General features: G+C 42.0%; 1 protein-coding gene across 4 annotated transcripts in view; it reads right to left on the bottom strand.

Moving 5' to 3' along the window:
• HERPUD2 (HERPUD family member 2) overlaps positions 1–13,876 on the bottom strand; it is a 38,542-nt gene extending 24,666 nt beyond the window's left edge. For all 4 annotated transcript variants that reach the window (XR_015745865.1, XM_087946726.1, XM_087946728.1 and 1 more), the window contains exon 1: positions 13,562–13,876. Coding sequence is in view for 3 of the 4 variants with exons in the window: in XM_087946726.1 (XP_087802852.1) it covers positions 13,562–13,708 (147 nt within the window). In the remaining variant the exon portion in view is untranslated. The remainder of the gene's footprint in view (positions 1–13,561) is intronic.
• Between the last annotated feature and the right edge of the window lie 11,060 nt (positions 13,877–24,936).

The raw sequence follows: 24,936 nt of genomic DNA on the forward strand, positions 1-24,936 counted from the left end.
AGTGGCCCAGGGGAGGCCTCCCCACTCTTGGGAAGGTGAAAAATGGCCCTCCCAGTGGCCCTGAAAAAACTGAAAGTTGTGAAACGGGCCTGTTTCCAGCTTCCGGTGGGCCTCTAGAGCCCAGGGGAGGCTGTTTTCGTCCTCCCAGAGGCCCAGGGAAACCTCCAGACCTTTGGGAGAGCGAAAATGGATTCCCCTGGACTCTGGAGGTTCACCAGAAGCCGGAAATGGGTGTTCGCTGAACACCTGTTCTCCTTGTAGGCAAGACAGGTCAGGAGTGGGTGTTGCTCTTGTCCTAGCTGCTTGGACTGAGTCTGTCTAAAAGGCTTATTAGCCTAGCTCCGCCCACTCTGGGTAGCTCCTCCCAGCTTTCTGCAAAGTCATCACGACAGACAGGTCTGAGAAAAACAAAATCAAAAGAGACCATTATCGGTTCCCCACTCCCATAGGCCCATCGTAAGGACCAGTTCCACCAGGGTGGAGCTGACCTGTCTTGCCTACAAGAAGAACAGGTGTTCAGGTAAGCCAACACCCATTCTCCCTTGTAAGGCTGCAACAGGTCAGGAGTGGGACATACCAAAGCTGGGTTGTCCTCAGGAAAGATTAAGACTGGTCCTGGTCCCCATGCTCTGTTGCAGGACCCTTCTGCTAAACGCTATATCTGCTGAAGCAAAGGTGTCCAGCTGGTAGTGGTGGATGAAAGGAGATGGGGACGTCCACGTAACTGCTTTGCAGACCTCTTCCACAGACGCCTGCGTTGCCCAGGCTGCAGTCATCGCAACACTGCAAGTGGAGTGTGCCATAATCCCTCTGGGTTCCAGGAGGGACTGACTTGAGTAAGCCCTGGCTATACATGCCTTGATCCAACTGCTGACTGTGGATGGGGTCACTTTTCCTCCCAACGAGGAAGGTTGGAAGGAACAAAAAAGGGATTCTGTCCTACAGAATTCAGATGTCCTTTTTATATATACCTTCAGAATCCTGCACACATCCAAGGTGCATCAAGCCTTTTCCAAGTCATCAACTGGATGGGGACAAAAATCTGGGAGAACCAGTCTTGAGACCTGTGGAACAAGGGATAAATGCCAGGTCCAACCACAAAACTACTCAATGAGGGTGAAAGATACAGAGATCAGGGTGAACTGAGAGGGTGACCAACTCTGATACTCTTCTGGCTGAAGTGACTGCCACCAAGAAGGCAACTTTCAGGGTAAGAAAGTGCAGACTAGCTTGTCGAAGAGGCTCAAACGGAGCCTTCGTGAGCGACTGCAAAACCCTGGACAGATCCCATATAGCAGGGATCCCCAACCTTTTCGACGCCGCGGCCCGGTTCCGACATCAGCTGGGCGCCGCGGCCCGGTACCGGCGTCAACTGGGCGCCGCCATCTTTTATGATTTAAAAGGCGCTTCCGGTGACGTCACGAAGCGCTGTTCTCATAAAAAGATAAGCGGCGCCAGCGCTTCTGGTGAGCTTTTTCGGTAGAAATGGCTTTCTACCCGAAAAGCTCACCGAGCGCTGGCGCCGCCATCTTTTTATGACGAAACAGCGCTTCGGTGAACTTTCTACCCGGAAGCGCTTTTTACCAAAAGATGGCGGCGCCTAGCAACCAGCGCCCGGTAAGGGTTGTTCCGCGGCCCGGTACCGGTCCGCGGACCGGCGGTTGGGGACCCCTGCCATATAGGGTACCTGTGTACCACCAGAGGGCAAAGGTTGGCCGCCCCTCTGAGATACTTATGGACTGTAGGATGATGTGTTAAGGATTCCAATTTGCCACAAGTCACCACCTGACAGCGAAGGGTGTTGGGGGAAACACCTCTATCCAGACCTGCCTGTAAAAATTCCAAAATGTTTGCCACGGAGTCCTATAAAGGTTGAATGTTTGATTTGGAGCACCAACTAGAAAAAGCTTGCCATGTAGCATCATAGATACGGATGGTCAAGGGTCTCCTGGAGGCTTGAATGGTTCTGATTACTTTGTTGGAGAGATGGGTGCATTTTGGCATGCCCCACTCAATTGCCAAACTGTCAGATGTAGCCACTGGGGCTCCGGATGACTCAGGGACTCCTGAGGAGAGACATCCTCTTCAGAAATCCGCCAAGGCTGGGCCACTGACAGACCCATTAAATCAGCAAACCAAGGGTGCCAAGGCCAATAAGGAGTCACTAATACAACTTTGGCTTTTTCTATCAAAATTTTGTGCACCACAGCTGCCAGCAAAGGCAATGGAGGGAAGGCATATAACAAACCCGGCAGCCAATTACAGCATAAGGCGTTGGTCCCCTCTGCCCCAGGGGTGGCAAATCTAGTAAAGAATCTGGGTAATTGAGCATTGAGAGGAGTAGCAAACAAATCTACTACTGGCAGCCCAAATCTCTGAGTAATTTGAATAAAGAGCGAAGGATGCAGGCTCCATTCCATGTGGTCAATGGTAGCTCGGCTGAGCCAGTCTGCCTGCACATTATCTGAGCCATAAATATGTTCAGCTCGGATGGACAGAAGGTGACGCTCTGCCCATCTGCTCAAAGCCTCCGCTTCTGCCATAAGGGATTTGGACCTGGTGCACCCCTGTCTGTTAATATGGGCTTTTGTGGCTACATTGTCAGTCATGACAAGAACATGCAAGCCAGAGACCTGATGCGAAAATTTCCTAAGGGCTAAATGAACCACTCTTAGCTCCAACCAATTAATATTATGAACCTCAGCAGACTATAAGCCTTGGGCCATGTGGGACTCCAAGTGAGCTCCCCAACCTGATAAGGAGGCATCAGTCGTGAGGATGAGCCTGTCTTCCACCTTGAAGGACTGGCCCTTGGAGATGGCACTGGAGAGCCACCAAGGAAAGCAATACTTGCTTAGTCACCTTCACCTTTATTAAAGAGTGACTCTTACCTGCCCTCTGGTGAGGCAATAGAAACCACTGAAGGGCTCTGGCATGAAGCCTGGCCCAGGAAACAATACCAATGCAAGAAATCTTCTTACCCAAAAGTTGGGAGAGAGAGGCTAAAGGAGTAGAACTCTTACTTCGTATATTCTTAGCCAACCCTTGCAGGCTGTCTTGCCTTTCCTGTGAAAGGAAAACCTGACACACTCCTGTGTCAATGATGGCCCCCAAATGAAGCAGAAAAGTTGATAGAGTGAATTAGCTCTTTTTCATGTTAATAGAGAAACCAAGATACTGCAGCATCAAGATAGTGGCCTGCAGGTCCTGCTGAGCCCTTTGAAAAGAAGACAGTATCAAAAAATCATCTAAATAACATTGCAGCCACACTGGGAAGGAACGAAGATGCGCTACTAGGGAAGCCAAAACTTTGGTGAAAGGGGGCGGAAGATAACCCAAAGGGGAGAGCCCTATACTGATAGTGCTGCCCCGATAACAAAACCTTAAGAACTTCCTATGGGAAAGACAGATAGGAATATGTAAGTAAGCGTCCATCAAATCAATGGATGTGAGGAAGTCCCCCTGCCTAACGCTTTCCAGAATGGTCTGGAGGGAATGCATTTTAAAACGCCTGTAAACAATGAACTTATTGAGTCTTTTCAAGTCAAGAATTTTTTCTCCATTCCCCCCACAAGGCCTTGGGGATAACAAAGATTCTGGAGTAAAACCCCGTCCCCTGTTGGTCCAGTGGGACCTTTTGGATGGCTCTGAGTTCCAGCAGGTGCTGGATAGCTGACTCCATGAGCCCCCTTCTCCCTGAATCCTTAGAAACTGGGCAGATGAAAAACCTTGGAGGAGTGGAGTAGAACTCAAATGAAAGACCTGATCTTACAGTGCTTAACACCCAGGCATCAGGAGTTATCTCTCTCCATTTGTCAGCAAACCAAGCTAATCAATCTCCAATGGGGAAAGAGTGGGTAATGCTAGCATAGGTGATGATACAGGCGACTTCCTCCTCCTCAAAAGGGCCATTTGGCTGAGAACTGCTGTCTGTCTGCCCTTGCCTGAATGATCTGGAGGAGGCTTAGGACATTGGTAAGAGGCCTTGGCTGAACGCTGGAAGCTGGAACTAGATTCACCCCTGAACAAAGAGCGCTTGAAGTATGGAGCAGGACGATGTTCTGCTCTCTTGAAAAGGGACGGAAGCACTTTCCTTTTATCTTTGGTTTCAACCAGGAATAGTTCCAAGGCTTCCCCAAAGAGTTTGTCTCCTTGAACGGGAGTTGAAGCTAGCTTCCACTTCCTTCTATCATCAACCTGCCAATTGCACAACCAGCACATGCGTCTGGCAGCCACTGAAGTAGCAATAGCTTTGGTGGCAAACCTAGCTCCATGAAGGGTGGCATCAGCAGTGAACTCAGTTGCAGCCACAATCTTATTAAGATCCTGATGGGCCCAGATATCTGTCATCGGAATCCTGTCCTGCAACTGTTTCAACCACTTAAGCAACATCCTGGTGAAGAATAAAGCTGCAGTAGATGCTTTGACTGCCAAGGCAGCCGCCTGGTGAGACCTCTGGAGTGACTGCTAGATCCACTTTTCCTCCACCTTGAGGACATCTTCATGATCGGAAGGGACTGACAAGGTGGAGGCCAAAGCTGCCACCAGCGCATCCACCGAGGGCACCTGAAGGGTCTTGGTGAACTCGGGACCCACACTGAAGAACCTGCCATCTGAAGACAGGGGACTGGGCCCTGAGGAAGTTGACCTTCACCTTTATTAAAGAGTGACTCTTACCTGCCCTCTGGTGAGGCAATAGAAACCACTGAAGGGCTCTGGCATGAAGCCTGGCCCAGGAAAAAGCCTGGGAGATGGCTCCTTCCTCACCTTTGGTTCGTCAAAGAGGATATCTGACTCCATGGGAGGCTGGGTAGCTGCTTCTTCATCATCTGCATCCCACAGGTTGACCGTATTTCTCGCTTTGAACAGCAAGGGAGTGAATAAGACATGCTTAAAACAACCCGTGAACACTAGAATCTCATGGGAAGGCCCTTCATCTTCCGACATATCAGATTCCCTCTTATCAGGTTCACCAATCAGGGATTGCTCAGCAGCAACTGCAGCCAAAGCAGAAACCAATTCCTGAACCAAGGAACCCTTTTCTGAAAGAAGAGCCCCTTGAACCCAGGACCGTCTCTCTGAAACCTAAGAAGCTGCCGAAGAATGCCAGGCAAACCTCTGCGTACCTTCAGAGATGCCTTTCCTGATGGCCTTATCAATCAAGAGCTGCAGGTTGACTGGGACATCTGGTTCAGAAGGCTCATCTGGTCTAAGGCCAGCTGCAGTAAAGTAAAGGAGGCTTCCACCCCAGGCTTACTGCACACACACTCCTGCCAAGGTACAGCCCTGAATCCTCCTTTAGGATCACCAAGATGACTCCTCCTCAGAGGGATGAGGGGAGGCCTCCCTTCTGGCTGCATCAGGGGGCCAAGTCTGGACAATAGCCCTGGTGGAAGGTCCAGGTTCTTGATCCTGAAGGTCCAGCTATTGAGATGTGAAGCAGGAGAAGTTTCTCTTTCTGGAGATCTGCTTGTAGAGGCCTTTTGTACCTTGGCAATATGCTTCTCTAAGGCCTGATGGTGCCTGGAAGCATCTCGGCTTTAGAGGCCATTTTTGCTGGCTGTTTCCCCTTGTTACTTGAAGCAGCAAGAGCTGCCCTGTGAGATCTAGCTGATCTGGAGGCTCTGCTGTCTCTAGGGGCTTCCACCATCTTGAAATCAGAAAGGTCTTTTCTGAACTTGGATTCCAAGGAGGAGAACACACGAAGGGATTTTTATATGAACTTCAGGGAATATCTTCCTTCCAATCCCCTACTTCCAACAACCACTCTTCTTCAGCCCTAAGCAATCTTCAGTAGAATGTTTTAACACTCTCTACTGGGACTCATACCCTCTGGAGTCTAATAGTGCTATTAAATATAGGACAGGCCTAGCCTGAAACCTGAAGGCCCTGGTCTATTCAGGACAGGGACCAATCCCCCACCAGGATGAAGAACAATTAAAAGGTGCCTATCCTTCAGTGTCTTCTGGCTCAGCAACAATGAGAAGTCTCCTAGTGGCCTAGTGCTGGCACAGGCGCAGGACTGGTTGGAGGAGCAGGCCAAGCCTCTTCAAAATGGCTGCCACTGGTCTAGGAATTTTTCAAAATGGCCGTCCAGCCACGAGGTCTTCCAAAATGGCCACTTCAGGCCACGAGGCACCCTGCTTCACCAGGGAGCCCTAAATAGGGATCTCTGGCCTTTCGTTGCTCCCTGGAGGGCAGGGGCAGCTCCTGAGCTAGCCGCTTGAACAGCAGCGATCTTCTTTGCCACGGAGGCTCTGAAATGGCCTTGTGGCTCAGGATAGAGTGGGACAAAGCTACTCACTTCCAAAAATGGCCTCCCAGTGTCCGCAGCCTCCTCTTCGCCATGGAGGATCGAAAATGGTCCCTTGGCCCTCTACAGGCTGTTCCGGACTGCCGAAAAACAGCTGAGAATTTTGAGGCTTTTTTCCTGTAAAACAAGTTAGGCTGCCTTTGGGGAAAAAAACCCAAAGGCAGGAGAGACAGTGACTTGCGTTGGTCCTGGCTGAGGACTGAGTCAAAAGCTGGGAGGAGCTACCCAGAGTGGGCAGAGCTAGGCTAATAAGCCTTTTAGACAGACTCAGTCCAAGCAGCTAGGACAAGAGCAACACCCACTCCTGACCTGTCGCAGCCTTACTAGGGAGAACAGGAAGTTCCTGTAGGCCACGCCCACCATGGCCACACCCACACAGCAACCGAGCAGAGAACTGGTTGCTGGGATTTTTAAATCCCACCCCTGCATGTACTGGGTACTGAGTATAAATTCTAAACAAAAATCAGAAGGCATATCATTATGTGATAATAAAGTATTAGGCTGGAAACTGGGAAAATAAAAGTTCTAGTCTTGTCTTAAACAGATACTCAGATTAACCTTGCCAAGAAAACTGAAGAAACTTATTAGTTGCCAGGAGTCAGTACTGACTTGAAGGCACACCACAACCTCCCACAAAAGAAACTACTAAGGCTACTCTTCTTCTAAACTTCTAAACTACTCTTCTTTGGTTTACTTTCTATTAAAGCAAACCATTCTCAACCTTCTTGTTAGTTATAATAATTCACAGTGTATTTTAGAAAACAGTAATCATATTTGTCACCACTAAATATTGATTAATTTATGGGTGTCAAACTTGCAGCCCGTGGGCCAGATGTGTCACATGCTGGCCACGCTCATCCCTGGTTTAGCGAATGGGGAAAAGGGGGCATTGGTCCTACCTGACACACCTCTTCTCAGGGAGTCAACGGGAGAATCCAGGTTGGGTAGTCTCTAGCCTCATTGCTCTACAGACTGAGTTGAATTCTGAGGAAATGCCTCCCTGGTAACAGTCCCCAGTTCTGAAATAAAGGTGAAGCGATTACTGCTGTCCATCATCCTCTGAACAGCAGTCCTCCAAACGGCAGCCCTTTCCCTGACTCTGACCAGTCTTCAGGGTAGGACTGGATTCTCCTGTCGACTCCCCGAAAAGAGGCGTATCAGGTAGGATTCTTCTAAAACTCAAATGATTCAGAGCCCTTTTAGGGATGTCTGAACGTGCTGAGACCGAGTTGAAGAACTGGGGACCGTTACTAGGGAGGCATGTCCTCAGAATTCAACTCACTCTGTAGAGCAACGAGATTAGTGACTACCCAACCTGGATTCATCTGTCGACTCAATGGAGAAGTTGCAATATGTCACATGACGACAATGTGTTGTAGTGAGTTTGACATCCCTGCTTTAATTCAAACAGAACAACCTAGGAGAGAGAAATCAGGCTTCATTTTCATAAATAATTTCAAATCATTACACTGTCAGCAGGCATGATTTCTTTGAACTTCTCATTGAACTACAACAAAGTACAGATGAGATCTTGGAAATGAGTTTTTATCTATTTAAAATGTTAGAAAACAAATTATGTAGCAAAAACATATTAGTTTGCTCAAACACAATCTGTAAAGGCATACAGCAGAAATGCAACTGTAGCAAGTTAGCGCCCACCCCTCTCCTAGAAGAATGAAATATTCTAGGAAATATTAAAAAGGGAGAATATTATATTTCCCTGAATGAGAAAAGGAGAAACATGTTTTTAAAGATAAAGCAGCCCCCTGCCCCCTCTTCAGCTCTAGGGTGATGGGATTAAGACATGGGCCTCAGGACATGATAGGATTAGCCCTCTACCCATCTAACAGCAGGGCTCGGTATATTGTGAAATCACCTGGGGACATTACATCACCCAGCAAAATTCAACCAAGCCTGGGATACAAGACAACCTACAAAGTTACCTCTGCATGGCCCCATGAGAGTCTGACAACCAATCAGAATACATTTCACAGGAACAGGAAGCAAGTTCAAAGCCCAAGAAAGAGTATAAATCTCTCTCTCTCACCCATGTGCTCATTTTTGCCCAGGACCTCAAACCACGTGGTCCTGTCCACCATTAAACCATCCTTCCAAGCAGTCTCCCTGTATCCAGTGTCTTTTTTCCCACTTGGAACTGAACCCAGATGGACCTTTCTTCCAACAATTTGGCACCCCAGATGGGACTCCAAGCTAACCTGACCAATGCACCTGGCCCAGGTAACCCTCCCTTGCCGGCAGCAGACTCACTGAGGTGAATTTTCCTGGACCTTGACCATTTGGAACAAAGGTTTTAAAGGGAGTTTGAGTGTTGAACTTAAAGGCTGCTTGGAAAGAAGGTGAGTATCACTAAATTTTAATTTTATAGCCCAGAAAAGCATGGGAAATGTATGTATGCCTGTGTGTGGGAAAGAGTGAGGGGATCCTTCTCCCAATCACAGCTGGATATTGCTTCCTCTGTATGTTCTACCAAGAGAGCCTGGAAAGTATAGGAGGTCAGGCCAGAGCACAGGACCTTCTGTTTGGGAAAGGAGAGAGTGTGTGAAAATGGATGGGAAGTGAATGAGAGAGTTGAACTGGAGCAACTAGCTGGGAAGTCACTGAGCAAAGCTCTAAAACGTTGGGGGTCCTTACCTCTAGGAAGCAAGCAGAGGTCCCCTTGGACTTTAGTGAGTCTGAAAACTGAAACAGGAAAAGGAAAATGGCCAGGAAAAGAGGTGCCTATACTCACTGCGGGGAGCAGTGTAGTCCTCTCAGACCCCTTTTTGGTCTGCAAACTGAGAGCAAAATTCCCTCAGAGGGGGTGTCCTTACTCTGTAGATGGAAGCAGAATCCTAGAGCCTTTTCAGTCTAAAAACTGAGATGGGGCGAGGGTTTCACTAGGAAGCCCAAGATTCGCCAGGACCCAGCAGATAACTGAATCCCTATTTCAGAGGGGAAACATAGGATGCTCTAGCTCAATGGTCAGGGTAGGCTGCCTGGGAGAAGACTTGCTTGACACCTGGGACTAAAAGAGGCAGTTGCCTGTCCAGGTAGGCATGAAAAAGGAAAGAGGAAAAAAGGTTGTGTAAAGAAGTGGACTTTGCTCAGGGATGAAGCTAGAAAACCAATTTGGCTAAATAAAGGTACTTAAAAGAAAAGGAAAATATATAAATAGGAATGTTGGATTTTTAGTTTGTTTCTCTCTTTTCCTCTTTGTCTTCCATGCAACCATGTGATATGTTTGTTAAGATTTGTGCCTTCCCTAATTTAACTGAGATTTATGGTGGGAATGACCAGCGTGTGTGAGAGAGTTCTGCTTTCCTCTCTTTTTCCTTCCTGTTTGTGTGTGCGCGCGCGTATGTGTGTGTGTGTGTGTGTGTGTGTGTGTGTGTGTGTGGGTGGGTGGGTGTCTAAGTCTTTGTGTGCCCTCAAAGTAATTGCAACTGTTAAAATGTCTCTGATCCCTAGAGATATTAATTTTAAATTGTTAGAAAAGAGTTAGGAGCACTGAAAAGAAAGAAAAAGCCTTCATTCTGTTTTGTCTGGCTAACAGAGTAAAAAGAACTGTTATTTTTTTTCTTTCCTCTCTGTGCTTTTAAGAAAATCCCAAGGTTGTGACTGAATGTTTTTAATTTACAGGAAGTTTCATCCTTGCATTTACTGTGTGTTTAAATGATTTCATCTGTCCATCCTTTTCCTGAAGCATATGAATCCAGTTTTTTCTTTCTCATCTATTGTGTCTCCATTTTGTTGAAACTGGTTTATCTGTTTAATAATTGCAATATTGATGTGTTTTCCCCCTCAAACCCTGCCTGCAAGCTATTTACCCACCCCCCACTCCACCCGCCCCCATCTCTAATCTTACAATGCCTTTCCTGGGAGGATCAACCACAAAGGGGGGAGGGGGGCTTGTTCTCATGTCTTTCAACCCTGCACAGATGACTCTGCTACCTGTGGAAGCAGATAATGCTGACCCAGATGCTGCCTCCAGAGGAGATCTCCCATTCATTGAGCCAGGAATTGCGTTTGGATCCAGCCCTCCACTAGAAAATCATAACAGCAACCAGAGTGGAGCAGACCTTCCCAAGCCTGACTGACCACCCTTACCAACAAGCCAAGCCTAATGCCATCCAGCAGACATGAAAGAAAGGACCCTGAGATGGACAAGTAAAAGACTAAAAAACTCATTTCAATCCCCAGAAGACAGTTAGAAAAACAATGGGGAAGGGTGGAAATTCATTGTAAAGTTTTCTTTCTTGCCTCATTTATGTTGTATTCAGTTAAATGAACTCTGTGGAATTGTATTTGGGAGTAGTTGACACAGCAAGTTCTGAACACCTTAGACTTATGTCTGGTGGGAGGGAAATTTGTCCAGAATATTGCCTGTAATTTAAAAGTAGCTGCATACACGAGCGCACAAACACAGAGACACACCATTCAGAATTAGACAGAAGTTATCCCCTTCACCTACCTCCACACAAAGCTCCTCCCAGGTTGGTTTTTGCTCTGTGGCACTAAGACCCAAGCAGTCATATCTCCCTGCTAATTCCATGGGGGAGGGGGAATCTCACTCAGGCAATTCCCTCACTTGAAGAGATAGCAGAAAAGAGATCTCCCAAACCCAAGCCCAAGCCCTGATTGTGACTCTCAAATGATGCTGCCCAGTTGCCCAGTAAAGCAAGATATATTGTGCTGGTGGTCTCATGAGTAGGAGTTCCAGGGCTCATTGTATGTAATTTTAAAAATACTAAATGGCCTGGATTGCACAATGGCTAACCTCACTTTGGCCTCACAAAAGTAAGAACTAGGGCAGGTTCAAGAAACAACCCTTGAAATGGGCAGCCTGTAGTTATTTAAAGGAAAACCATGGCTGCGAAGAATTTTGGGATTGTGCTTGCTTGAAACCTGATTGGAAGCTCACAGAAAGTAGTATCTAACCACAAAAAGTAATTGGCATGGAAAATTGGATACTATAAATTTCTTTCCAGAATTTTTCCCCTGGCTGCTAGACCTTCATGATTGAAAGCTGACCTTTTGGGAGTTACTGAAGGAATCCATTTCTGCTGCCTCTATCAATGCCTTCCCCTTTGCATCAGAAAAATTAAAAGCACCCATCATGTCTCCTTGATCTGATCAATTTTAAATCTTTTGCCAATAACATGTGTTCCACCCACATATTTTGGCAAAAAGGGAAAGTTAGCACCCACCCTCTCCTAGAAGAATGAAATATTCTAGGACATATTAAAAAGGCAAAATATTGTATTTTCCTGGATGAGAAAAGGAGGAATATGTTTTAAAAGACAAAGCAGCTTCCTGCAACCCCCTGCCCCCCCTTCAGCTCCAGGGTGATGGGATTAAGACCCTCTGAACATGATAGGGTTAGCCCATTACCCATCTCACCATATGGCACCTGGGAAGATTACATCATCCAGCAAGATTCAACAAAGCCTGGGACTCAAGACAACCTACAAAGTTACCCCTGTATGGCCCCATGGCAGTCTGACAACCAATCAGAATATATTCTTGCCACAGGAACAGGAAGTACAAAGACCAATAGGGGATATAAATCTCTCTCCCTCTCTCACCCATGTGCTCCATTTTGCCCAGGATTTCAAACCACATGTGGTCCTGTCCACCATTAAACCATCCTTCCAAACAATCTCCATTTCTCCAGTGTCTTTCTTCCTACTTGGAACTGAACCCAGATGGGCATTTCTTCCAACACAACCATCTATTGTCTAGTTGATGCAAAAAACAGTTGCAGAAAAATCAAGAATATATTGTATTTAACTGAGTTATATAACATCTTGAATAAAATTAATCAAGAGATAAAGAGAGTGTGATGGGATAATTTTGTTCACCCCAGAATTATGAAAAGGAAGAGACTCGCCTTTAAAAGAAAATGGTTATTTACTCCAGTCATTTAAAAAAAAAAAAAAAGCAGGTGTTGGAGGTAGGATTGTGCAGGAGTTGGATTCAATCTCCAAAAGTTATTTCAGATCAAAAACATGTACAAACATAGCGCCTTACTACAACACATAAACAGTATGATATTTTTCTTGGGATCATGTGACTAGTGATTGTGCTATCCCAGGAGGAGGAAGAGCTGTTTATTAAGATATCCTTTTGGAGATCCAATCTCCAAAGCAAAGCTAATGTTTTTGGTCTGAAGCAAAAACTTGTTTTTAGATCACAAGAATGGTCTAAAAATGGATGTGTTCATGACTGAATAAAGGTCATGATGCAAATAATAAAAGCAATAACAATAGTGTAATTAACTAGAACTATGATGACCACTTTCTTGGAGATATGTATATTATTTGAGCTCAGGGTAACAACATAATATGACCTCAGTGTATATGATTTTCAAACTGAAAAATAACAAAGTTTGCAATAAAGTAGCGACGTAGAATGACAAGCTACAAGAGAAGATTTTGGTGGCTCAGCAAGTACCATTTAAAGGATTAATTGCAGCAAATACTTTTAGACATGTAGAAGTCTGGGGTTATTTTACAGATTGTATAATTATTGGAAAACATGGATTTGCTTCTGCAGACATAGTAGTCAAGTTCCTAATTAGTTATTTATTTAAAGCACAAAGTTGTATTATATGTGTGACTTAGTATGTATATTTTGGATAGAAATGGCTTTCTTGAAATCCCAATAATGGAAAATAATGGAAACTATGCACTATTAGGAGACAATATGCATTTAAAACTGAAGTATCTGTAATCTAGTAATTAAGAGAGAGAAGTGACCAACATCTGGAGTGCCTATTTGGGCTCAAGGAAGAGAAAATGAGCAACAAGGGAGCCCATTGTTGGATACTGAATTAAGAAACACAATCTTTGGAAAAGTGAGATTTTGGTTTGGATAATGAGGGGGAAATGCCTAGTTATTAGCACTATGCCAAGGTCTCACATCATTGGTTGGGAAAGAGCAGGTAATTTAAAATGGCATTGAAGTCCCAGTAGGAATGCTATCTTTTATTTCTGACTGTTGTATAACTTAAAACCCTGAAATGTAGCAACGAACGCATGTTCAAATACAGAAAGGATGTGAAAAGCTCCATTTTAGAACACCATACTCTTTTCAAACCATAACTATAGCAAGCCCAAAAGCAAAAAAATAAAGCGTCCTGCTTTCACGCAGCAGCTTTTCTCGGTCGGTATGTCCTGAACCCCACCGGCTATTCTGCTCCGTCCGGGGACTCAGGAGGAGGAGCTAAAAGAAAGGCGAGGGGCTCACCGGCTTACTGGGGTACACCTTGGAGAGGTGACATTTCAGTCTCCCGACAGTCCAGTCCAGGAAGCAGCTGATGGTCTGGTCCGTGTACTTCTGGTTGGGCGCTTTGATGATGAGGGTGATAGGCGCCCCCGATACTGGGGTCTCCATCGGGGCCGGCGGTTGTCTAGGCGCCCGACGGTGAATCGGGCTTAGGAACGGCAAGATTCAGAGCAGAAGCGCCTTCCAGAAACGTGAGTGGCCGCGCGGATCCCAGCGCCCATTTCTGTCCGCTGGGAGCTGCTATTTCCTTCTCAAGCTCAGCACGGCCCAGGCCCCAAGGGACGGGAGGGTAGCGTCACACAGCGTGCACGCGCAACAAGGCCAGAGCCCAGGCACGGCTTTGACGTAGCCCGCCGCTGCCCCGCAAACAGCTGCTCATCCAACACCCTTCGCAGCCCAGAGCGAGCCTAAAATGGAGTCTGGAAAAACAACCAACCGCCCCGCCTGGCCAGAGCTCAACGCGGCAGCGTCAGAGGCGGTGGTTGTTGCTGCTCTATTGCGTGGACACCAGGGGGCACTGTGGGGCAGCGATGGCAGCCGCGTCCGGAACAGACGAAGGCAAAAGGAAAGAGTGGATACTTATTGTGACAGCAAGAGGCTGTAGTTCCTGCTTGTGCGGCTCGAGTCCCCCGAGTGACAAAGAAAGCCCACGGGAAATGAAGCTTTCCAATATTCTTGTGTTCGGCTACGCCTCGTAAATTTAGAGCTGCGGAAGCCAGAAGATCGACGGCTGAAGCAACAACGAAAAGAAAAAGAAAAACAGCGGAAAAGGAGAAAAAAACAATAGGAAAGAAAACGTCATTTTATATTTAGGCATAGTTTGTCCAAGGACTGTTAGCGAGTTTTCAGCAATCCCCTTTGATGTGTTGGATTGCAAAAAGTCAGGGAGGTGTAATACAGCTCAATACATCGGGAAGATGCCAATTGGGGAAGGACATCCGGTAGTTGGAAGGGGAGGACCATAGACCAATGGGAGATCAAACAAATATGTAACAAACCTAGCCGACAACTTTGTCATCCAAAAGGTAGAGGAGGGAACTGGAGGTAAAGTTATATTGGACTTAATTCTTACTAATAGAGAAGTGATAGAAGGAATTGAAGTTGCTGGAACCTTGGTTGAAAGCAGAGGTGGGATTCAAATTTTTTAACAACCAATTCTGTGGGCATGGCTAGGCGGGCGTGGCCATGTGACTGAGTGGACGTGGCTTTTATATATTTTTTTCAGCAAACCCCCTCCTCTTTTTTTGGCCTCCTGGGCATTTTTGCTCCCAGAAGGCTTTCTTGGGGCTCAGGAAGGCAAAAAGCACAGCTCAGAGGGAGTGCATATGTGCAGCACACACACTCGCCCCCTCCGCCCGTCCCTTTTTGCCTCCTGGGCCTCAGGGAAGCCTGGGCGAAGCAATAAAACAGGGGGGTTCCCGCACAGCTGGTCATTGGAACAAGCTGATCATCGGGAGGGGGAAAAATATGTTAAGGAGTGCAGAGGAGAACACAGTCAGCGATGTCAGGCATGTGCGCAATGTCGCGTATGCGCAATAAGGACTGACTGGGTAGAGAGGGGAGGGGCCAGCCAATGGTGTGATTTGCCGGTTCTCCATACTGTGCAGAATCATAACAACCGGTTCAATAGAATTCCACCCCTGGATGAAAGTGATCACATCATACTGGAATTCAATATAATACAAACACAAGCAATAGAAAATAATCCAACCAATCTCTTAAACTTTAAAAGCTGATTTTAACAAACTGAGAAATCCTAGGAAACATTACATGGTCAAAAATCCTAAAGAAGAAAACAACTCAAGAAGCATGGGAAACTCTGCAAAATGTGATCATAAAAGCCACTGAAAAAGAAAAACAAATTCAAGAAGAAACCAGCATGGCTGCACAAAGATTTCTCTGACAGACTGAAAGACAAAAAGAACAAGTACAAAAAAATGGAAAGAGGGACACATAACTAAGGCTGATTATCAGCAGATAGCCAGAACATGTAAAGATGAAGTCAGGAAAGCAAAGGCTCAGAATGAACAAAGATTTGCAACAAAAATCAAAGATAATAAAAAAGTTTCTTTCAACATATCAATAACAAGAAAAAAGTAAAAGAAACAGTAGTTCCACTAAGGAGAGAAGATGGCAAGGAAGTAACAGGCAATAGGGAGAAAGCAGAGCTGCTTAACTCATTCTTTGCATTAGTCTTTATGCAAAAAGAAAGTATAGCCCAACGTACAAAAAAAAAACCTACTGTAAAAGACAAACTAGAAATTAAAATTAAAATAAGCAAGAAAATGCTAAGAGAACACCTATCTGACCTTGATGAATATAAATCACAGGTATCTGACAGATTACCTCCCAGAGTTCTGAAGGAGCTGGCAGATGTTATCTCAGAACCATTGTACCAAATATTTCAAAAATTCTGGAGCACCATTGGAAAGGGGCTGAAGTGGTTCCCATTTTCAAGAAAGGCTAAAAAGAACAGACCCATGAGAATTGGAAAAGGGCTGAGGTGGTGTTAGGAATATAAGTCACCTAACAGTTATTTGGGTTGGAAATATATAAACTAGGATAGACATTTTAATACTATATCTTTAAGAGAATCCTAAAACTGTAATTGGGTGTAGTTTCTCAAATGGCCATAAGATGGAGCCAGAAACCTGGGTTGTTTCGTCTCAGAAGAGAGTGTGAGTGAGTCTCTGTTTCCTTCTGTTCTGGAGACTGTTGTCATCCCTATTGACTGTTATTCTTGGATTTGATGTAAGTCTGTTACTGAACTGTTTTTGATACTGGACTTTGTTATTGGATTATCCCTGGACTGAAAACTAACTGCTTTAACTGTGAATGACTTGGACTGTTTTGTTGAACTTTGCTTAACCGTTTTACTGGAAGTAAAAACCTACATTTTACTATACAGTGTAGCTGTGTGCTGTGTGTGTGTTATTCTTCACCACTCTCACTACGTCTCCCTATGTGCGCTCATTCTCCTAACGGGGAATTACCTCAACAGGTGGTTCCCATCTTCAAGAAAGGGGGGGGGAAACTTCAATATCTGGAAAAATCCTAAAAAAGATAATCAAGAAAGAGATCTGCAAGCAGCTAGAAGCAAATTAAGTTATAACTAGTAGACAGCAAGGATTTGTTAAAAACAGATCAAGCCAAACCAATCTTTTTTAAATATATTTTTATTAATTTTCTTTTTTTTTTTTTACATCATAAAACATCCTGGGAACCTTCAACATTCCTGGCATCTATACAAGATTTTGGTTTAAATATCATGATACATTATATTGTGTTTATCTACTATTAAGTAATATCTTTAGCTATAATTACTATTCTTATATCTTTATATAGTTTACAAAATTTTATTTTACTTTCTTAAGGGTTGTTTCAATTATTAACATTTTTGTCTCACTTGGTTCTGTTTGTTAGCCATTTATACCAATTGTTCCAAATTGTAAAGAATTCAGAGTCGTCTTTTTCTTTCAATTTCATTGTTAGCATATTCATCTCAGCACTTTCTGTTACTTTGTGTATTATTAGTTCTTCATTGGGGGTATTTGGTGTTTTCCATACCTGCGCAAAGGCTATTCTGGCGGCTGTTATAATATGTAACACTAGGTATTTTACTTCTTTCGGTAGTCTTTCTTTAATGATTCCTAATAGGAAGGATTCCGGTCTGAGCTCAATCTGATAGCCAGTGATCTCTTTTAACCAATTTTTAATTTGAATCCAGTATGTCCTGGCCTCAGGGCACATCCACCACATGTGATAAAATGTACCATCAACTTTTTTGCACTTCCAACATTTAGGACTCATGTTGGAGCAGATTTTTGCCAATCTTGTTGGGGCTAAATACCATCTATAAAACATTTTATATATGTTTTCTTTGTATGCTGCAGATACCGTTAATTTATAATTTATATTCCATATTTTCTCCCATTCCTCTAATTCTATAGTGTATCCAAAAATTCTGTGCCCAAGCAATCATTGTACTTTTGACTATTTCCTCTTCCATTTTAAAATCTAATAAATATTTATATATATTAGTTACAAGTTTTTGTTCCGGTCCCATTAATATTTTATCTAGTTGGTTCTGCCCTTTGTCAAATCCAAAATCTTTTGAGTCTTTTTTATATTTATTTTGAATTTGCAAATATGGCCACCAATTGATTATAATTCCATTTTCCTTCAGTTCTTGGTTTGATTTTAATTTCCCTTGACTATCTAATAGTTCTTCATAGCTTACCACTTTCCGTAGATCTAATCTATTTGGATGTATTATGGCTTCCATGGTTGACAGCCATCGTGGGATATCTGTATAGTGTTTACCTTTAATTTTTTTTCCAAATTGTAATCAATGAGTCTCTTATTAGGTGTTGATTGAAATAGGTATGTATATTACTTTTATTTTCCCACAAAAATGCATGCCAACCTATCAAGAGGTCATGTCCTTCTAATGTTAAGATTTTCTTGTCTCTTAATTTAATCCAATCCTTAATCCAACTCAACACCGCTGCCTGGTAATAAAGCTCCCATTCTGGTAGTCCGAGACCGCCTCTGCTCCTATTATCTTGTAATAGTTTCATATTAATACATGGCCACTTGCCCAACCAGACAAACTTGGATGTCATTTTATTTAGTTCTATAAAAAAAGATTTCCCTAATTTAATTGGAATCATTTGGAATAGATATATTAGTTTTGGTAAGGTATTCATTTTCAACGTTGCTATTCTTCCTAATATAGACAGTTTCAATTTGGCCCATAATTCCAATTCTTTTCTGATTTGCTTAATCAGTTTAACATAATTGTCCTCTTTTAATGATGAACATCTGGGTGATATCCAAATTCCTAGGTATTTCACCTTTTTTACTATTTGCAGTCCCATTATGTTTTCTAATTACACTTTCTGTTTTGTTGTACATTTTGACTATCATCTTAGTTTTAGTTTTATTTATTTTAAATCCTGCTGCTTCCTCAAATTTTTCTATTTGTTGCAACAATATTGGTCCCGAATTCATTGGATCTTCCACTATAAATACCAAATCATCAGCAAATGCCTGAACTTTATATTCCTCATTTCTAATCTTAATTCCATAAATCTCTGGGTTTTGTCTGGTTGCAGCTAGCAACACTTCTAAAGACAAGATAAATAACAGAGGCAATAATGGACACCCTTGTCTCACTCCTTTTGCAATTTCAAAATCTTCGTTACGATCTTCATTTAATAGTACACTTGCTTTTTGATTTGAGTATATTTCTTGTAGTGTTTTTTCTATATTAGTGCCAAAGTTCAGCTTTTTAATTTGATATAGCATGAATTTCCAATTGAGATTGTCGAATGCTTTTTTGTGCATCTAAAAAAATTAAAGCTGCCTGTTTTTCTGGGTGAGCTTCGTAGTATTCAATCGAATTTAGTACTGTCCCAATATTGTTTTTAATTTGTCTATTTGGCAGGAAACCATTCTGGTCTGTATGTATAAGTTCACTCAAAATTGGTTTCATTCTTTCTACTAATATTGTCATAAATATCTTATAATCCGTATTTAGCAATGAGATTGGCCTATAGTTCGCAATTAGTTGTTGATCAGTGCCATCTTTTGCAATTAAGGAGATGCAATTAAGGACCTCGGAAGTCTAGCTTGTGTTAATGCCTACTTATATAGTTCCAGTGATATTGGTTCAAATATTTCAGATAAATTTTTATATAGTTCACCTGGTAGATCATCCGGGCCTGGTGTTTTATTATTTTTTTGTTTTTGTATCGCCTTTTGTAACTCCATTAATGTTATTTCTTTATTAAGTACTTCTCTGTTTTCTTCTGAGATTGGGCTCAGACCGTTTCCCTCCAAGTAGTATCTAATGTTTTCTTCCCTAACATCTTCTTGCTTATAAAGCTCGCCAAAATACCTTTGCGCAATTCTCTTTTTCTCCTCCAACTGATAATACACTGTCCCTTCCTCATCCTTGAGTTGCTGAATTAGTCTTTTCTCTTTCTCTATTTTTAATTTATGGGACAACCACCTTCCTGGTTTATTTGCTGATTCAAAGAAATTATGTTTAAGAGTTTTTAAGTTACGTGCATTTTCCTCAATATCTATCAAATTTAGTTCATGTCTAATCATCCCTATTTCTTTCTTAACTTCCATATTTTGGGGGTCTTTGGGGGGCTCATATTCAAATTTTTTAATCCTTTCTTGTAATTCGTTCTGTTTCTTCCATTTTTCTTTATTTTTCTTAGCTATATAGGCTATTGATATGCCTCTCATGAAGGCCTTTGTAGTGTCCCATAAATTTTGTAAACTAGTATGTTGTTTTAAATTAATACCTTAAAAATGTTTCTAACTCATTTTTAATTCTTGAGATATATTTTTTCCTTTGTTATTTGTGAATTTAATATCCATCTCTTTTTCCTTTTACTATGTCCTTTCCATGTAATTTTAACCGGGCTATTAGGCATTATCTCTACTTCACTAATGACTTTCTTGATTGCCCCATTAACCCATACCATATTGATTCTGGACCATGATTTTTGTGGACTAGAATAAAATGTATATTTCTTCTCATTTGGATTCCCTCCATATATCTTCCAAATTGGTCTCGTGTGTTAAATCAAAATTTTTTTTTGGTAGAAGTCTCTTTTTTTTCTTCCTAGTCCCTTCCATACTAATATAGTCTTTTTTAATATCAACAATGGCATTAAAATCCCCTATCAAGCAAATATTTTCTTCACCTACATTAATTATTTTATCATACAGTCCCTTATAAAACTTCTTCTGGTTATCATTAGGGGCATATATCCCCACTAATAGTAATTGTTTTTGATGTAAATTAATTTGTATCATTAAAATTCTGCCTTGTTCATCTGCATAATTTTTTTTTGCATTTATCCCTTTTTTTAATGTAAATTGCTACCCCCCCTTTTTTTCTTTTGATCTGCCAATGCTGTAAATAATACACTCAACTTGGGATATTCTAGATATTTTTATGCTGTTTTTGGATATGTACCCCCTGTAGGCATATAATATCAACATTTTGTTTAGTTAATTTGGTTAATATTTGTTTCCTCTTAATCGGGGAGTTTAATCCATTGATGTTTACTGAGAGTAATTTAATCTCTTCTTCCATTGTTAATTCTGAGTCTACCTAAATCTTCTATTTGTTCTTGCTTCTCTTTGGGGTCTTATTCTTAGTCCTTTTATCCTTGGGTATTCTCTCTTTTCTTTGCCTCTCTCTTCTTGGTCCATTTCCTGTATTCCCTGTTGCTGATCTTCTTGTTGGTCCGCCTGACTGTTGCTTTCTGACTCTTCTTTGCTGCTCCCCTCTTCCTCTATTTCCATCAACTGATTGTAAAGTTCTTGCACCTTTTCAATCAATTTTTACTCTTCTTTCTTGCCACGTCACCAGCATTCCTTCAGGGACCAGCCATCGGAACCAGATGTTTCATTTATTCAGGAGTATTGCCAGAGATCTGTAGTCCTTCTTCAACTCTCTTACCCGCCTTGGAATTTGTTTCAAGGTCGTGATCTCTTTTTCTTTATACACCATCAGCTCGTCCTTTGTGATTCTATATACAATATCTCTTACATTTTTTCTGGCGAACCTGATGTGGACCTCTCTAGGCAGCTTGTTTCATCTGGCGTAGTTTGTATGGATTTGGTAGACCTCATCTAATTCTTTCACTATTTCCTGTTGGTCCCTTTGCAATGCCTCTGCTATTAAGTGGGACATTATAGCTCCCAGATCTTCGTCTTTGGATTCCAATACATTTTGGAACCTCAAATAGAATGCTGCACATTCCATTTTCAGATGGAAAATTGAATCTTCTAAATCTCTGTTCATCTCTATTACTTTTCTATCCATCCCTTCCAATCTCTTATCTGTTTGTTCAGCTTTAGTTTCTATATTCTTTATTCTTTGTTCATTCTTCTCCAGTGTCTGTTGGATCGTTCCCATCTTCTCTTCTAAATTTTGAATCTTACCCTTCATTTCTCCCATTTCTGTCTTCATATCTGTATGGTTATTAACCATTGTCTCCTGCATTTTAAACATCGTTTCCTGAATAGCTGTTAATATTGCTTGCATCATCTGCATGTTGGCCGTGTTACTCATCTTTTCTGTGTTCAACATTCCTTCTATTGTTTTTTGGCCCGCGGGAGATGCAATAGACAATGATGAACCAGACATCGTTTTTTTCCCCTTTCAGGTTCGCTGTTGTAGTACTGGTCATATTCCTAACTTTATTGTAGATATCTTTCCACTTTACCATTCACTATTTAATTTTTCTTTTGCTATTAGTTCTATTCAGTAGTTTCCCTTAGAATATAAATATCTTTTCCCACTTATGATATTCTAAATTATTCAGATTTGATTCAATCTTTTATAGAATCTGAAACTTACTGAATCACCAAAATTAAAGAAGATAAAGAAGGGAGAGAGCAAAAGGGATGACAGGAAGGATAATATCAAAATGAGAGAGAAAAGAGAGAAAGAGTGTAATATAATATCCTAAAATATACTTGCTGTAAATTATTCTTATACAACTATTTTATATTACTATATTATGGTATATTATAGTATATCAACTGTATTCTTTATCTTTAACTGTAAAGTTCGGTTTCCTTTAAACAATTCTATATTCCACTTTTTGTATATATGACCTTACTTATTTCATTAGTTGTTAGTAATCAATCAATAATCATCAAAATAGTATTTCACCAGTTTTCACAGTTTCATGTCATTTAAACTTTTAAATTCTTAATAAATTCAATCAAACCTTAATCAAAATGTTATTTCATTAATTATATTCTATAAAAAGAAGTCCAGTAGTATTCAATCACTTTCCTTTCCTTGTCCGTTCATGTTTTGTATAGTCACAGTCTGTTACATCAGCTTCTCTTCTCTCTGTATAATCTCAAAATGTCACTTCTGTTCTTGGGTTTAGTCCTATCTCTTACTTTTTTTCCACTGTTCTTCTTCTTTTACAAGTCACAGATCCATCAGGTTAAACTCCAAATTCCTAGATAATCAGTCTAAATCAACTCCAAATTTTACAGAACAAGTCCAAAACACCAGTCAATTTTTAATAAACTAAATCGGCTTTGATCTCTGTCTTAAGAGTTCCTTGCTTTCACTGCTGGATTGCCATTTCCCTTCGGACTTCCGTCCTTTTATTTAAGACTCACAGTTCTGCTGTCTCTCTCTGCCGTTTCTCTCCTCGACTTTCACTTTCCACCTCCTTCACTCCAAGTTCAATCCGTCAATTGATGCCAAAAATGCTGTTCATGCTCTGGTATCTTCCTCATTGGGCTAAAGCGCTGCGACTTTGGTCTGCCATCGAGATGGTCAATCACTCACACATCGGAGCAAATGGGGTCTCCCTCGAAGCTGTCAACAGCCGCCGCTGTCAAACTTCTCCTCGGGCTTCGTCACACGTTTGTCTTCCCCTCCAGGGTCTACGTGCCCCTCACCGGGGCCTCCAAACTCACAGATTGGGGATGAGAGAGCAGAGAAGAAGCTTGCTCTTCTCTCCCCACCCCGCCATAGCGCTGCAACTGGAAGTCCCAAACCAATCTTATTTGATTCTTTGATAAAGTGACTAAATTAGTAGACCAGCGAAATGCTGTGGACATAATATTCTTAGATTTCATTAAGGTATTTGACAAAGTAGACCACAACCTACTTCTTGGTAAGCCAGAAAAATGTGGAATATATAACTTCACTATGAGATGGATTTGTAGCTGGCTGACAACCATATTCAGCAAGTAGTCCTTAGCCGTACTACATCCACATAGAGAGAAGTAAGTAGCGGGGTACCACAAGGCTCCATCTTAGGCCCAGTACTCTTCAATATCTTCATAAATGACTTAGATAAGGAAATAGAAGGGCAACGCATCAAATTTGCAGTTAACACTAAACTGGCAGGAATCGCCAAAACCCCAGAAGCTCAGGGTCCAAAAATCTTGACAAACTAGAACAATGGGCCTTATCCAACAAAATTAATTTTAATATGTAGAAAAGCAAAGTTTTACATTTAGACAGGATAAATTAAAGGTATAAATACAGATTAGGCGAGACCTGGCTCAAAAATAGTAACAGAGAGGAACCTTGGAGTCCTAGTAGATGATCACTTGAATATGAGCCAGCAGTGTGCAGCAGCAGCCAAAAAAGCTAATACAATCCTGGGTTGTATAAATCGAGGCATAGAATCAAGATCATGTGAAGTACTAGTACCAATTTATGAAACCCTAGTAAGACCACATCTAGAAAACTGCAACCAATTTTAGTCATAATACTACAATAAAGATGTTGAGACCTTGGAAAAAGTTCAGAGAATAGCAACTAAGATGATCAAAGACCAAACCATATGAAGAACGGCTGCAGGTTGTGGGTTTGGTTAGTCTAAAGAAGGTTTTTAAGAAAACTCTGGCCAGCCACATGTCTGAAATACTTAGAGGGTCTCCTCTTTTCAGGGGGTTGGACTAGAAGACCTCCAAGGTCCCTTCCAATTTCCATTCCATTCCAGCAGGCATGAATAATCCAAAGCCTTGCTTAGCCAGGCAAATAGGTTAAGATTGCTCTTTGGTGTTAATGAGGCTTGGAAGTGGAGCTTCAGTTTAACTTTCAGCTAAAAATGAGCATGCTAAAAATGTTCTTGTGCAGTACACTTTAATTTGTTATTAAGTTGGTGGCTGAATATACATTTTTCAGCATTTCTCTGAGAGGCAAATGACATGGTTTTGTTATTTGTTAACTAACATAGTTACCTTGTATTTTAATTTGATTTATTTTCTCTCTTTTAAAATGATGCTCAGATTTATTAACTTTTAACATTCCTAAACTGATAAACAAGCTAGAGATTACCTCCAGATAAGAAAAGTTTGTAAGTACAACTTGGGGTCTCATTTATCTCTTTTGTGAACTCTAAACAACATTTGTCCTTACAATTACACCCCTTCTGATGTCAGATCTCATTTTAATGAACATGTGTGATATTATGGGATACAAATATGTAACATTTGACTACATGTAACTGATTTCCTATGCAAAGGGGCAGGTTGCTTTTATTTTGTCCAATCAACTTTCCTCTTGCATTTTCTTTGTTGTGTTAACTATAAAAAGAAGTGAGACATGGGACTTGAGGTTCACTCTCCCTTTTTCATAGATACCCACTTTATCAGGGCACCTTAATAAACTGCTTTTAAATGATTTTCTGACTCAGTTGCTTATTTGAAAGGTAAACTGAGGCAGAACCTAGAGCCAGATGTGGCTTTCAAATGGCACCCCAGATGGGACGTCTTCATCTCTGTCAGTTCTTTCTTGAGCTAAAGATCATTATCAATGG

Source organism: Notechis scutatus, chromosome Z, assembly GCF_049901735.1.
Source record: "Notechis scutatus isolate UNSWTSFEM ecotype Mainland chromosome Z, rNotScu1.2, whole genome shotgun sequence".
Classification (NCBI taxonomy): domain Eukaryota; kingdom Metazoa; phylum Chordata; class Lepidosauria; order Squamata; family Elapidae; genus Notechis; species Notechis scutatus.